General features: G+C 41.6%; 1 protein-coding gene across 1 annotated transcript in view; it reads right to left on the reverse strand.

Moving 5' to 3' along the window:
* Positions 1-12554, reverse strand: part of LOC101852409 (beta-xylosidase/alpha-L-arabinofuranosidase 1) — a gene marked incomplete in the record, with an annotated part of 40273 nt that overhangs the window by 4318 nt on the left and 23401 nt on the right. The window contains 5 exon segments of the mRNA XM_035969908.1: positions 56-159; positions 1425-1532; positions 5768-5857; positions 7506-7728; positions 9560-9813. Coding sequence (XP_035825801.1) covers positions 56-159; positions 1425-1532; positions 5768-5857; positions 7506-7728; positions 9560-9813 — 779 coding nt within the window.

Below are 12554 nucleotides of genomic sequence, written 5' to 3' on the forward strand. Positions count from 1 at the left end.
ATAACAATAATAATAATAATAATAAATTTAAAAAACAAACAATACAAAACCTTACCGTGTAGTCTCCCTTGTACCAGGTGTAGGGCAGTCTGCCAGCCGGGGACGAGTTCCCGTTCTCATTGAGCAACACTCGGACCAGAGCCGTGCCACAGGCTTGGGCTAAGGGGGAGACAGGATACAGGGGGAACGTAGTGTATAAATGGGAAGTTTTGTTTGTTGTTGTGTTGTTGTTGTTGGTAGTGGTGGTGGTGGTTTTGTTGTAGGTGGTGTTGCTGGTGGTGGTGGTGGTTTTTATTGTTGTTGTTGGTGGTGGTGGTGGTGTTCTTGTTGTTGTTGTTGTTGTTGATGTTGTTGTTGCTGTTGTTGTTGTCGTCGTCGTCGTTGTCGTCGTCGCCGTTGGGTATGTGTGGGAGCCTATCCCTCTGAATTGCTTGGAGCCCCGAAGAGCGTGCTCTTCGTCAGGGCCACCGCCTCTCTTGGGTAGCGGGTGAGGCAGTCCAACCTCCCTGAATCATCCCCAAAAATATGCCACCACCAGACATATCCGTAGCGGATTATCTCTGCAGCCAGCACTCCAAATGTTGGGGCTCTTACGCTGCACGATGGACAGATTGGGTGCGATGTGTTGTCTATTTTGAGTTTGCAGGCCCGCAGCCCAGAGAAGTGACCAGTCCTGGTTTTTGCCAGTAGTAACTGGTCGCCGAGCGGGCCTAATTTACGCCTCCCGTTGTCGTTGTCGTCGTTGTCGTTGTCGTTGTTGTTGTTGTTGTTGTTGCTGCTATTGTTATTAGAGTAAAGAGAACCACATCGACACAATCACTGTAATCAATGCAGACAAAAAGTAAGACAGATAGACAGAAGAAACAGCTGAAAGAAACAAAGTAGGCCCAACCAGCGATACCATTCAACCACCCGTTAGCTTTTGATCCATACTAGAGGCATGTTCAGCATTGGTTTTGTACATGGAGAACTTCAAAGAAGTGGAGAAGGAGAAAAAAGGGACAGAAGCTAAGCTGTTGATGACAACAAACTATCTAATACCTTTAGAAAAAGTTCTCTCTCTCTCTCTCTCTCTCTCTCTCTTTGTCTATCTCTCTCTCTTTCTCTCTATCTCTCTCCCCCTCCCTCTCTCTCTCTCTCTCTCTCTCTCTCTCTCTCTCTCTCTCTCTCTCTCTGTCTGTCTGTCTGTCTCTCTTGGTGCCTTTGTCTCTCTGTCTCTTTCACAGTCTCTCTTTCTCTCTTCTCTCTCTATGTCTCTCTCTCTCTCTCTCTCTGTGTCTCTGTCTCTTCGTGTCTCTCTCTCTCTCTCTCTCTCTCTCTCTCTCTCTCTCTCTCTCTCTCTCTCTCTTCCCTCTCTCTCTTCCCTCTCTCTCGCGTACCAAATTTATGGAAAAATCATAATATGTTAGTCAGAATACACTCACCAGGGTATGACATCTGCAGAATGGCGCTGACTCCTTCACTTGCCTCTGCCCACTCCACATTGAGAGGACCAGCGCTAAACAACAACAGAATCACGATCTGGTTCTTCGCTGCTGGTGGAAAGCACACGCAATCAAAACAAAATCATTAAGAAAATATAATGTTAGTGTTTTTCCACCGCCATCGAAACAATTTAGATCATTTAAGAGGCGGCTAGGACCAACTCAAGCATAGGGAGATACAACATCCCAGCAGAAAGACCAAGATACTCGATACAAATTTTCTCTGTTCACGGAAAGCAAGATCAGGACTTTTGGTAACTACAACAGCCTAGTAAGAAAATGTCTTCTAGGTACATTAAATACAGGTAAGATAATATCATCACTGCTCTGGCTTTTTATAATGACGTCCATCTCAGATTTTATCTCCAAAACAGAACATAATATGGATCGTGGGAACTCATTAAATAAACCAAATTTGAACAGCAATGATCACAATCACATAATATATTATATTCACCAGACTTTAATTCTAAGGGCCACTTAGCGCCAAATCTCACTTCCCTTTTGGTTTTCTGTCCATATCATTGTTTGTATTATTTTGTTCTGTATATCTGTGTGCGTTTGTTTGTTTGTTTGTGTATGTTTGTATGTGCGCGCGGGCGCGCGCGCGCGCGCGTGTGTGTGTGTGTGTGTGTGTGGGTGGGTGGGTGGGTGGGTGGGTGGGTGGGTGGGTGTGTGTGTGCGTATGTGTGTGTGTGTGTGTGTGTGTGTGTTTGCGTGTAAGGGATAAAATTAATAATATAACGTCGGCCTGGTGATAAAACCGTCTAACCCACAAAATATCAAAAAACTTTTTATTGGCCCTATCGATAGTAAATTGTCCATTTCATATGCTCACTCAAAGACAGATCTGAATTTTGTCTAGAAATGTCTGTAAAACATCAGAAATAAAACCGTATAACCCGGCACCCATCGGATTTTAGCCCGATAATTCCGACTATCCCACCTGCGAGGGACGGAATGAGGGTTGGCTGTTTTTATCGCGCTAACAACGAGGGGCCATTTGCTACGTTACCGACTATCCCCGGCTTCGACTCCTCTCTGGACTTAATTTGACATCAGATTCAGACCTGTAATAGTCCAGAATTTGCTCACATAACCGTGGGAACTCTCCAAAAAGGAATATTTGTGTAATATTTCTTGTTGATTTCACTGGGGAGTTATATAGATCTGGTTGTTTCCTCTTTTTTCTTCGTTTTAATGCTGCTGATAACGTTATTAATGACTACAACTCCCCATTGTTCCCACAGAACTGTTTATCTCGTGACGATTCCGGTATTTGAAATGCATCTTTATGGATTTTGTTTTGTATGAAACTATGTTTTCTGTCCGCGTGTTTTTCTTTGTCTTTGTACTCGAAATTCACCGATTGTGAAGGCATTTTCCCCTATTCGGACTACTGTCTCTTCTCCTAATCATTTTTCCTTCACAATTGAATGGACGAAGTAGATAGCATTTCCTCCTTTACTAACTCACTCCAAAAAAAAAATAATTGTGGGACCTGTCCAGCACACCGTCTGCCCCCAACGATCGTTGGTTTTTAAAGTGCTTTTTCTTTTTTTTTTCATTTGCTGTGTTTATTGCAGTCATTACCTTGACGTCCTTGGCAGTTGTAAACTGGTTGGTACAAAATGCAATGATATCACTGGTCACTCTCTTGGAAAGAAAAGAGAGCCTACGTATATGACACGATAAACATGATAGACAAAAAGAGATCTTACACAGCAAGCGAAAACCCAAGGAGAAATTACAGCCACTTACAAGAGTCAATGGTCAAAGAACACCTGTTTGTAAAACAATCTTCAAGAACACCACAGGCCTGACCCACTGGTTTATTTAAAGTGTCTTCTCCGAAAAAACAACAACCAAGAGGTCCACCCACCTAGAACACATCACGCCCACCATGAGAGAGCCAAGGATGACAAGTTGTTCCATAAAGAGGATTTTTTTGGGACAAACTTTTGAAGATATCCTCCTGTCTACAGATGACAATCCAGAAAACGTCAGATCTGCATCAAGTATACATGGAGAACTTTGCAGAGAGGGTGAAAGCCACATTGAGCTATCAAGTGTTCTGCCAAAAGTTCAAGGAAAACAATTTGGGTTTACTTTCAACCAAGAAAGACCAGTGCGACATTTGTACAAAGTTCAAATCTGGAAACCTCACAGAAACAGAACACACAGCTCAAATATGAATATGAGGAAAGCTGCCGCTAGACCAGAGAAGGAGAAGGACAGGGAGGCTGTGTGTGTTCTTTGTATGGAGATCAAGTGCGTCCTTCTGGCCTCATCACTAAAGACTTCCACCTTATATAAAACAAAACTGGCTGTACACAATGTTACGACTTAGGATCTTGCCACCAGAGACGCCAGATGATATGTCTGGTATGAAAGTGAAGTTGGCCTGGGCTTCAACAGTTTTCATCACGTCTGACTCACTAACTGATATTGCAAGTGACTGACTTCAATCACTTCATCATCTGCAGTGATTGGCGCAACTACTAAAACAGAAATGCTACCCTGGTGAGTGCAATGGCCTCGCTGGCCAAAGAGCTTGACATCACAGTTGAGCAGAAATTCTTCCCAAGGGCCATACCCAAATGGAAGTGGATTCAGTCCATGGCACTATTGAGCGATCGCTAAAAAACGCACTGATGTACATCCCAATGGACTACGTGAACATCATGCTCAAAGCCAGACGCATCACCAGGCCCTATGAAGTTATGTTCCTGGACCACAGCTTTTTCAAAGATTTCGCAAAGGTCGGAGAGCACTAAACAATCCGTCCAGGGAGAAAAGCAGGCGATCCTACTGTCACTGACTTGCAGGCATCAAAGTACACTCCAGTCTTTAAAAGGCAGTACAAGCTGAACTTTGATGATGGATGGCAGGCGCTGCAAGGACCAAGAAAGCTGAACACCATGTGTACGACGGTTACTGCTGGACCTCTCTGCAAAGACAGATTGAAGATAACTGCCAACCAGTTTAAACATCTACTTGAGTTGAAGGCGGTCCTACCACGATGCTACCACAATTACCATGAAACTTTGCCTCTGTAAGAAGTTTTGAAAGCGATCAAGCCAAATTCGATTATTGTTGAGTCTTTCAAAACAATGGTAACTTTTGTCGTATTGCCTTGTTGTAGCCATAGGACACAGCGTGAGACAGACATGCTCTTCTGTCGTCGAGAAAACTCTTAAATAAAGTAGTAGTTGTCAAGCCACACATTTGGAGAAAACTGGCGCATTCTTTGGTACTCACAAAGTCTTTTTGTATAATAATGATATATCATTATGTAACCAACTTCTCCCAAACCATTGCCGAGGTAGCAGAGCTTTTGTGTGGCTTTCTGCTTTCATTTCTTTCTTAGTATTACTTTTTTCCAGGCCTTTGAATGACCACCCAGTGCCAATAGTACCGTGTCAGACACTGTCATAAATTCTAAAGGCCTACTGTTGCTGCTGCTACTACTGTTGTTTTTGTTGTTGTTGTAGTTGTTGTTTTTGTAGTTGTTGTTTTTGTAGTTGTTGCTGTAGCTGTTCTCCCTTACCCTCCCAACCTCCTGTTCTTCTACTTTAAATGTAATTAATATACCCATTGCTGTGTTCTGCTTCTTCTACTTCTATTAAAGGTTAAACTTTGTGACTGCTGTTTTTGCCCGAATTGACTCCGTAGCACTGAAATGGCAGCAGCTGATATTATGTTGGTAGCAATAATATAGTCCTCCTCCTCCTCCTTCTTTTTCTTATTACTCCTCCTCCTCCTTCTTTTTTCTCCTCCTCCTCCTCCTCCTCCTCCTCCTCCTCCTCCTCCTCCTCCTCCTCCTCCTCCTCCTCCTTCTTCTACAAAAGATCTTGACGATTGAAGCAAGTGATCAAATACGTTACCGTCAAGTGTGGCTTGGCTGCACTTAACCAAACTCAAGGCCAGCAGTGGCTTCCTGATAAAACCGGTCAACCCACAAAATTGAGGGTTGGTCGGTTTTATCCAGGAAAATTTGAGCGACAAAACCGTCTAACCCACACAGTTTCATTAAAAGCAATTTTTAAAAGAAAAAAAGTTCTACAGATTTTCGGTAAAGTGTTTTTATAGGTGTTTAAAGCATTGATTTATCGTTAGACGCCTTTGTTTTGAAATAAAACAGTTTTTTCCTTCTCCTGTAAAATTTACCTCGCTGGGGTTAGCCGGTTTTATCACAAGGCCGACGATAATTTGTGTATATATTATATTTCTTTCCATTATAATAGTGCGTCAAGAAGTCATGGTATCCAGTGTGCACTTACCATATTTGACAGCAGCCTGTAGGAGCGCCAACTGTTGGCCGGGAAGCGAGATATTTGACCTGTCGTTTCCCTCGCTCTCCAGGTCAGAGCCTGGCCAGACAAGGTTGTACAATTAAGGAGAGAAAATGCACGGGCTTGGATCGAATGGTGATTACTTGTAGATAATATTCAGTCTGCTTGTTGATCTGCTAGTTTTTATCATATCATATGGAAGTACTAAAAGTGTCTAAAAATCACGATGACGTACACAGGCTATTATGGAGGAAATTATCATAATAATAGATATCATTTTTAGAGAGCAAATTCTTTTTCAGTAGCAAGGTCTATGCGCTTTACAATATATTATTACCCCAGCAGACCGGACAGCATTCTGAAACAATCTCAACTTCCTGTGAAGCATACAGTGTATACAGGTGCTATCCAAAGACACACTGACATACAGACATAACTCTGCATTCCCTGTCTACCCATGCCGCGAGAAAGGAATGCCAGCCTAATAGAGTACATGGAATCAATGCTACATATTTAGCGCCAGCAATGGCGTTCTGCCCTTTGTAACCCAGTGCTTTTGGTGACAAACATTTTGAAGATTATGAAGATTTTAATATTATACCGACGGAAACTAGTTTTATTTCTCTCGTTTTTACATGCTCTCATTTTGGAATTTCATTCAAATTGAAAAACAAATACATGTACCAAACGATACCGAGATAGCCCAACTTCCTAGCTAGTCAATCATAAACCAACATTAAAGATTACAATTGAGAATCAGACTAAAACGTTAAAGTACAAATTTCCAACAAAAAGCCCACCCAACTACACATTCTTTTGTCTACAGTTTGCTTCGCAAGACGTGGAGGTGAGGCCGTGCTTACCAAATTTATTGGCAAAGTAAAGATGCAAACATCGTGACTAAATAGAGCAATAAGTTGAGAGGGGAACATCGACATTTAACAGCATGCAGCTGATTTCTTTAATGAAACACATTACACCCAGGCAGCATGCTGAACTGAAGGCTCCAATGCATTTAGCCAAGTGGACGCAAAGAAAGAAAAAAAATAGCGTACACAGTGCACACGTTTACGTAAATTAATTAACGGTGCACGTACAACCGTAAGCTTACGATATAATTTCATGGAGAAATATAACATAAAACCTAGAGAATACGACGAACACAAAAACTACGTTTCCAAACAGTTGGTGCACTCGGCTACCCTGGTACTCGACATGGTTTAATGTGGGGTCTTGCGCCCCACTCACTTGCTCTACATGAGCTGACATCTCTGCATTTAATGTCCATCTCTGATATTTTATTATAGGACCAAGTTAAGCTGGTGGAAGGACCAAGTTAATGGAAAGCCATAAAACTCACCAAACAAACCCAATTCAAGAACAATCCCTCGAGAGTTCGAACACACCATAACATCAACCACAACGATAATAACAGTGATGACAGTATCATGGCGATGATGATATTTGTTGTTGTCGTTGTTGTTGTTGTTGTTGTTGCTGTTGTTGATCTTCTTCTTCTTCTTCTTCTCCTTATTACTATTATTATTATTATTTTATTATTATTATTATTATTATTATTATTATTATTATTATTATTATTATTATATCACTGGGCTAATATGTCGTACTTAAAAAAAAAAAAACAATAAAAACTGGAAAATAAGCTGTGAGGGGAAGATGTGTCTCGGGGTGGGGTGGGGTGAGGTATGGGGACAATAGAATTTACCCGTTCCCAGAGCAACCACCACGACTTCTGATCCTTGCACAGCCTTTTTGATGTCGTCATCGTTGTAAGACTTGCAGCTTGTGCGCTCACAGCCACTGGCATAGGCGAACGTCTCGCCTACTTTGGTGAGTGCCTGGCGTGGGGTACTCACGCGCGCCTTGTCGAGGTCCACGGAGTACTTGCCGTACATCTGGCTGGGGTTGTCTCCCATAGGTCCTACCACCTGTGAAGGGAAATGATACCAAGAGGTGAGTGAATGTGAAAGATAAACAAAATAGAACAAGTAGAAAAATGTTCGGAAAAATAAAGAAATAGATTAATTAGTGGAGGAATGATCTATTGGAGAAAAATACAACAACATCGATTTCATAACGGTCAAAAGTGTAATTTTTGACGAAGATGTTTTCCCCCGCCCCCATCCCCTCCCCCTTTCAACACAATTTAGATCATTAGGAAGCGGGCTTCCCACTCTGCCTATCAGGCCGACCCGAGATGAGAGGGATGCAACATCTCATCAGAAAGACCGAGATCTTAGATACAAATTTCTCCCTGCTCGGAAATCGAACTCTGGTTTCCTGCGTGCGGCAGCAAAGCGCATAATTGTGACCACAAGCACTGATAATGTTGGTCGTATAAGATAAAATAAGCCAAGATTTTATTGATCTTCACAAAGAGAAACATGCTATGGTAAATTCTTTGTAGGGAAAAGCGAGACTGGCAGACAGTAACACGTGCGGGAGAACAAAGAAGACGAACCTCGCTGCAGCGTGACCTTGCAGCTTCACGTAAATTTGGTTTATAATAGCTAGAACAAATAGATTCGTGCAATATTTCAACAGACTCACAATTTGAAACAGTTTCATCTTTCTCAATCTCTGAGAGAGGAAATGCGTGAAACCATTTCAATAAGAAGCCAGCAATTGAAACACTTTCCACTTTCCTTTCCATTTTCGTCTGAGAGAAAGGACCTGTCATTTTGTTGTGATAAATTGCGTCCACATCGCATCCTTTATTCAGAACCTGGGTTGCTTCCAAACTGAGGTGAGTCCTTAGCTCAGCTGGCTGGTATCCTGCTATGATCTGGTGTGGAGGACCCAGGTTCGATATCCAAAGCGACGTTATTGATCTCACACCTTTATTGCTTGGGGCTCTTTGCCTACTTGGCTCGGTCCGAACAGAGATCAAGTCTCTAACCCAGCTGAGCTTATAGGGGTGTTAAAACCAAACCATATTGTGTATACCACCTTGTTTTTATTTATTTACTTATTTATTTGTTATTTTATTTCATGTTATTATTGTTTTTAAAATCTATTTATGTATTATTATTTTTTAATTAATTTTTTTTTTTTTTTTTTTTTTGGGGGGTGCCTGTCAAAACCGACGTGGGTGTTTAATACAGATAGTTTCATCTTTTGCAGAGATTTACCCACTCAAGTATCACCTGTTTTCACCAGCATGCGTGGAGTCGCCGTTTGCTCAGCTGATAACAAGCTGGACAATAGAGAAGGGCTCTGATTCAAATCATCAATTGGTGGGGGGGGGGGGGGTTCAGGGCTCCAGGGCTCTCCACTAATTTGATTCGGTCCTTTAGAGATGGACATTAAATTCGGAGGTCGTGCCTCTTGAAATACCTTAAAATCTTGAAACATTTAACCTATACAAATTCACGTTGTTTCCAGCACCAGAGGTGCAACGGCTAAGTTCCTCGCAATTGTTGCAACAACAAAAAAGACATGATTTTGGTTTCAAGAAAGAAAGTCTTCCTCCTCCCTTATTGAGTATCTCTGTCTGGCCACTGTGGTGTTGTATCCCACGGAGCATAGTTTAGTCCTGACAGAGAGATTAAAAGCAGCCTTTCTCTGGAAATATCTAAGGTATGTCAATTTGGGTTTGAAACATGTATAATCCCAGTATCATCTTCGGGGTTTTTATTTTTCCGGGGGGGTGGTAGGGGAATTGTTTGGTTGTTTTGGGTTGAAGCTGTTTTTGTTTCGGTGGTTTTGTGTGTGTGTGTGTTTTTTTTTGGGGGGGGGGGGGGTTGACAATGTGCCCACCGCTATCTTGCTGAAATAAGCTGTCTTCAGAGGCAAAGCATTCCTTTGATTCTTCAACAGGACGATAGTCTTAGCAGCGGCTTCCTCGGTCAAGGCCACATGTTCCGGGGTCAACACATCCTTCAGACCCAGTTTGGCGTACGGGTTGTCTTCCGGTGGGTCAAACTCGCCCAGGCGCATGCGCGTGTAGAAAAGATCCTTGACCCTGCTCCGGACTGTGGCGTCGTCAACTAGTTTGAGAATGATGGCGCTTTCTGGGGAATACACACGCCTTCTTTCAATGTTAAATTCGACAGGTTTTTTTTAAACATGTATGTGACACATCATGGTCAAATCAAGTGCTTGTCAAAATATTGAAATGAAGGAAAATGGCTCCCCCCCTAACCATGATGTGTCATCGTGGTGAAATTATTAGGTCCTTGACAAATTATGAAATCGAAGAAATCGACATTTTTTCCCCCCCTTGGGCAATTAAAAAAAAAATTTCCTTCTCTGGCTCAACACCTTTTATGACCATTTAAAACTACATCTCTACGTGGATTTACCAAAAATCATTGGTCAAGGGCACAGACAAATGTAAATTTGTAGTTTTCAAAGACACACAAACTTTGCAAGTCCCCACACTTTGGTGTCAATTTTCTCGCTAATTTTAGCTCAAACACCAGGTGACTCCCACCTCTTTAATCGAAAATATCTCGACTTCTGTTCCAGATATATGTCATTTTTTGGTTCACAGAAAGACAAATTAGCACGCTTAAGGTGATACTAATAACTCCATAAGCCCAAATATTGACTAGCGCCCGATTCCACCGCGTCGTGACACGTATGGCTGCACACACCACAAAGCCGTGAAAGAAAATACTAGGCCTATATTGATCAAATACATTGTGTGACGTGCCAGTAATACATTTTTTGAGGAACGGTATCTCCTGCTGCCCTTTAATAAAGTTGGTCTAAGGCAATGGTGAGTTAGACAAAGGAAAGATATGAAGAGATTTTGGAAAAGGAAACTTAAGCTCTCCATTTGGAATTTAGTAGCCTGCAATAAAGCACATTCGGAGTTTCCACTTTCAGTGGGGCCATATTTGGATCGTTGAGACGTCATTCACGCAGATACGTTTCACTTAATTCAAGAAAGAGGGTCGAAATTTACCAGTACCGATATCTTATCCTTAGGTGTTTCTACTTACTTATAATATATGTTTTGTATATATGAATACACATCATTTGATATGGTTTGAATTAGTTTAAATGAGGTTGGATCAACAAGACAACAATGGCAATGGTCGCTCACAACGCTAGAAGTCTCACTATATGAATAAAAAAAAGTTATCTTTTCTTTCTACATTGTTGTGGTCAAAATGACTGCTGCTATAATTTCCATGTACCGCTGATTTAAACAGGACACCAGTGATTTCTTAATAACCCTTTAAGTTAGTATAAGATATTACTAGACAAAATGAATCCGGGCAAAAAAAAGCGACTCAAAAAACATTTAAAATAGAAAAGTATAACTTCTGTTTTCTATGACCCACGTCCTTGACGACCATAAAGAGGGGGGGGGGGGTACAGCTGAAGGCTATATCGCTTATTAGTCGATCAAATGTTACCAAAATTCACACATATAACAAGCATAATCAGGAGTCTTAAATCTGCAATCAATTTTGAGGAAAAAGTTTCGTTTCCATGGATACGGCCGCCATATTGGATTTTGTTGATACATCTTACGTAATTAATACCACACTTAGTTTTCTTGGAAATAAATTGTTGTTGGGGGTTTTTTTGCATGCATCTTGGCAAAACAAAGATCTACAAATCTGTGTGGTGAATTTTTCCTAAACGTCCTAGAACATTTTTCATGATTTTTTTCCTGAGGTAGTGTTCGCTTTTGCAAAAAATCCGTGAAAATCCGCACTCCAAACACCACGAACGCAAAACTATTCCATATGTTTAAAATTCATCGCACAGAGCTTTAGTATTACATCTTTTCTTCATTCTGTGAAAATTTCATGAAGAGTGGATGAAAAATGGTGGAGTATTAACAAAAGTATATAGAAAAACCAAATTTCTAGAAAACGGGCATGAAGAAAAATAAAAGATTGATTTTATGAGGAAATGGTGGTGACTAACATGCCCGGTATGGGAAGAAATACGGCTTTAGAAGTTCTTATGCGATGAAATAGTTGCAAGTGAGGCTGAAGAAGCTAAAAATGCCTACAACTTGAAATTCATAGTTTTGAGCCGAATCGGGACTTTCGGCTTAAATGTTGTAAAAGAAACAAGACGACAGACAGAAACAACACAGGGAAAAGAGAGAAGTGGGACTTACAAGTGGCATCATCCAACCAACCCTCCTCCCACCCCACCCCCTAACCCATTTCTCTACCTTTAGACATAAACCACACACCTTAATTTAGATTATCACAAGAACGTCAGACAGAAACAATAGAAAGAAAGGAAAAAAGCAGGACCTCCTACCAAACCCCGCCTTGGTTCCTCGCCTATAAACAGAAACCATACCCCTAAACAGAAACAACATCCCTAAACTTAGATGATTACAAGAAAGTCAGATAAACGGAACGGGAAAACGCAGAACCTACCAGCAGCGCCGTCCTACCAACCCCAGCCCTTCTTCCCGACTTCCAAGTCGAAACCACACTCGTAAACTTTGATAATCACAAGAAGAGCAGACAGCAATAACAGAGCAAAGAAGGAGATCTACCAGTGACCCCATCCAACCAACACCCCCCCCCCTCTCCACCCCACCTCCAAACAGAAACCACACCCTTCAACAGAGATCACACCCCTAAACAGAAACCACACATCTAAACAGAAATTATAAAAAAAATAACAGAGAAAAGTAGATCTACAGGTGGCACCCTTCAGCCCAATCCCACCCTCCTTCCCGACTAAGATAATCACTAGAAAGACAGAAAAAACCCCCAGAAAGTCAAGAAGTAAAACCTACCAATGTCATCCTCCTATCAATATCCCC

This window comes from Aplysia californica, unplaced genomic scaffold, assembly GCF_000002075.1.
Source record: "Aplysia californica isolate F4 #8 unplaced genomic scaffold, AplCal3.0 scaffold00194, whole genome shotgun sequence".
In the NCBI taxonomy this organism is placed as follows: Eukaryota; Metazoa; Mollusca; class Gastropoda; order Aplysiida; family Aplysiidae; genus Aplysia; species Aplysia californica.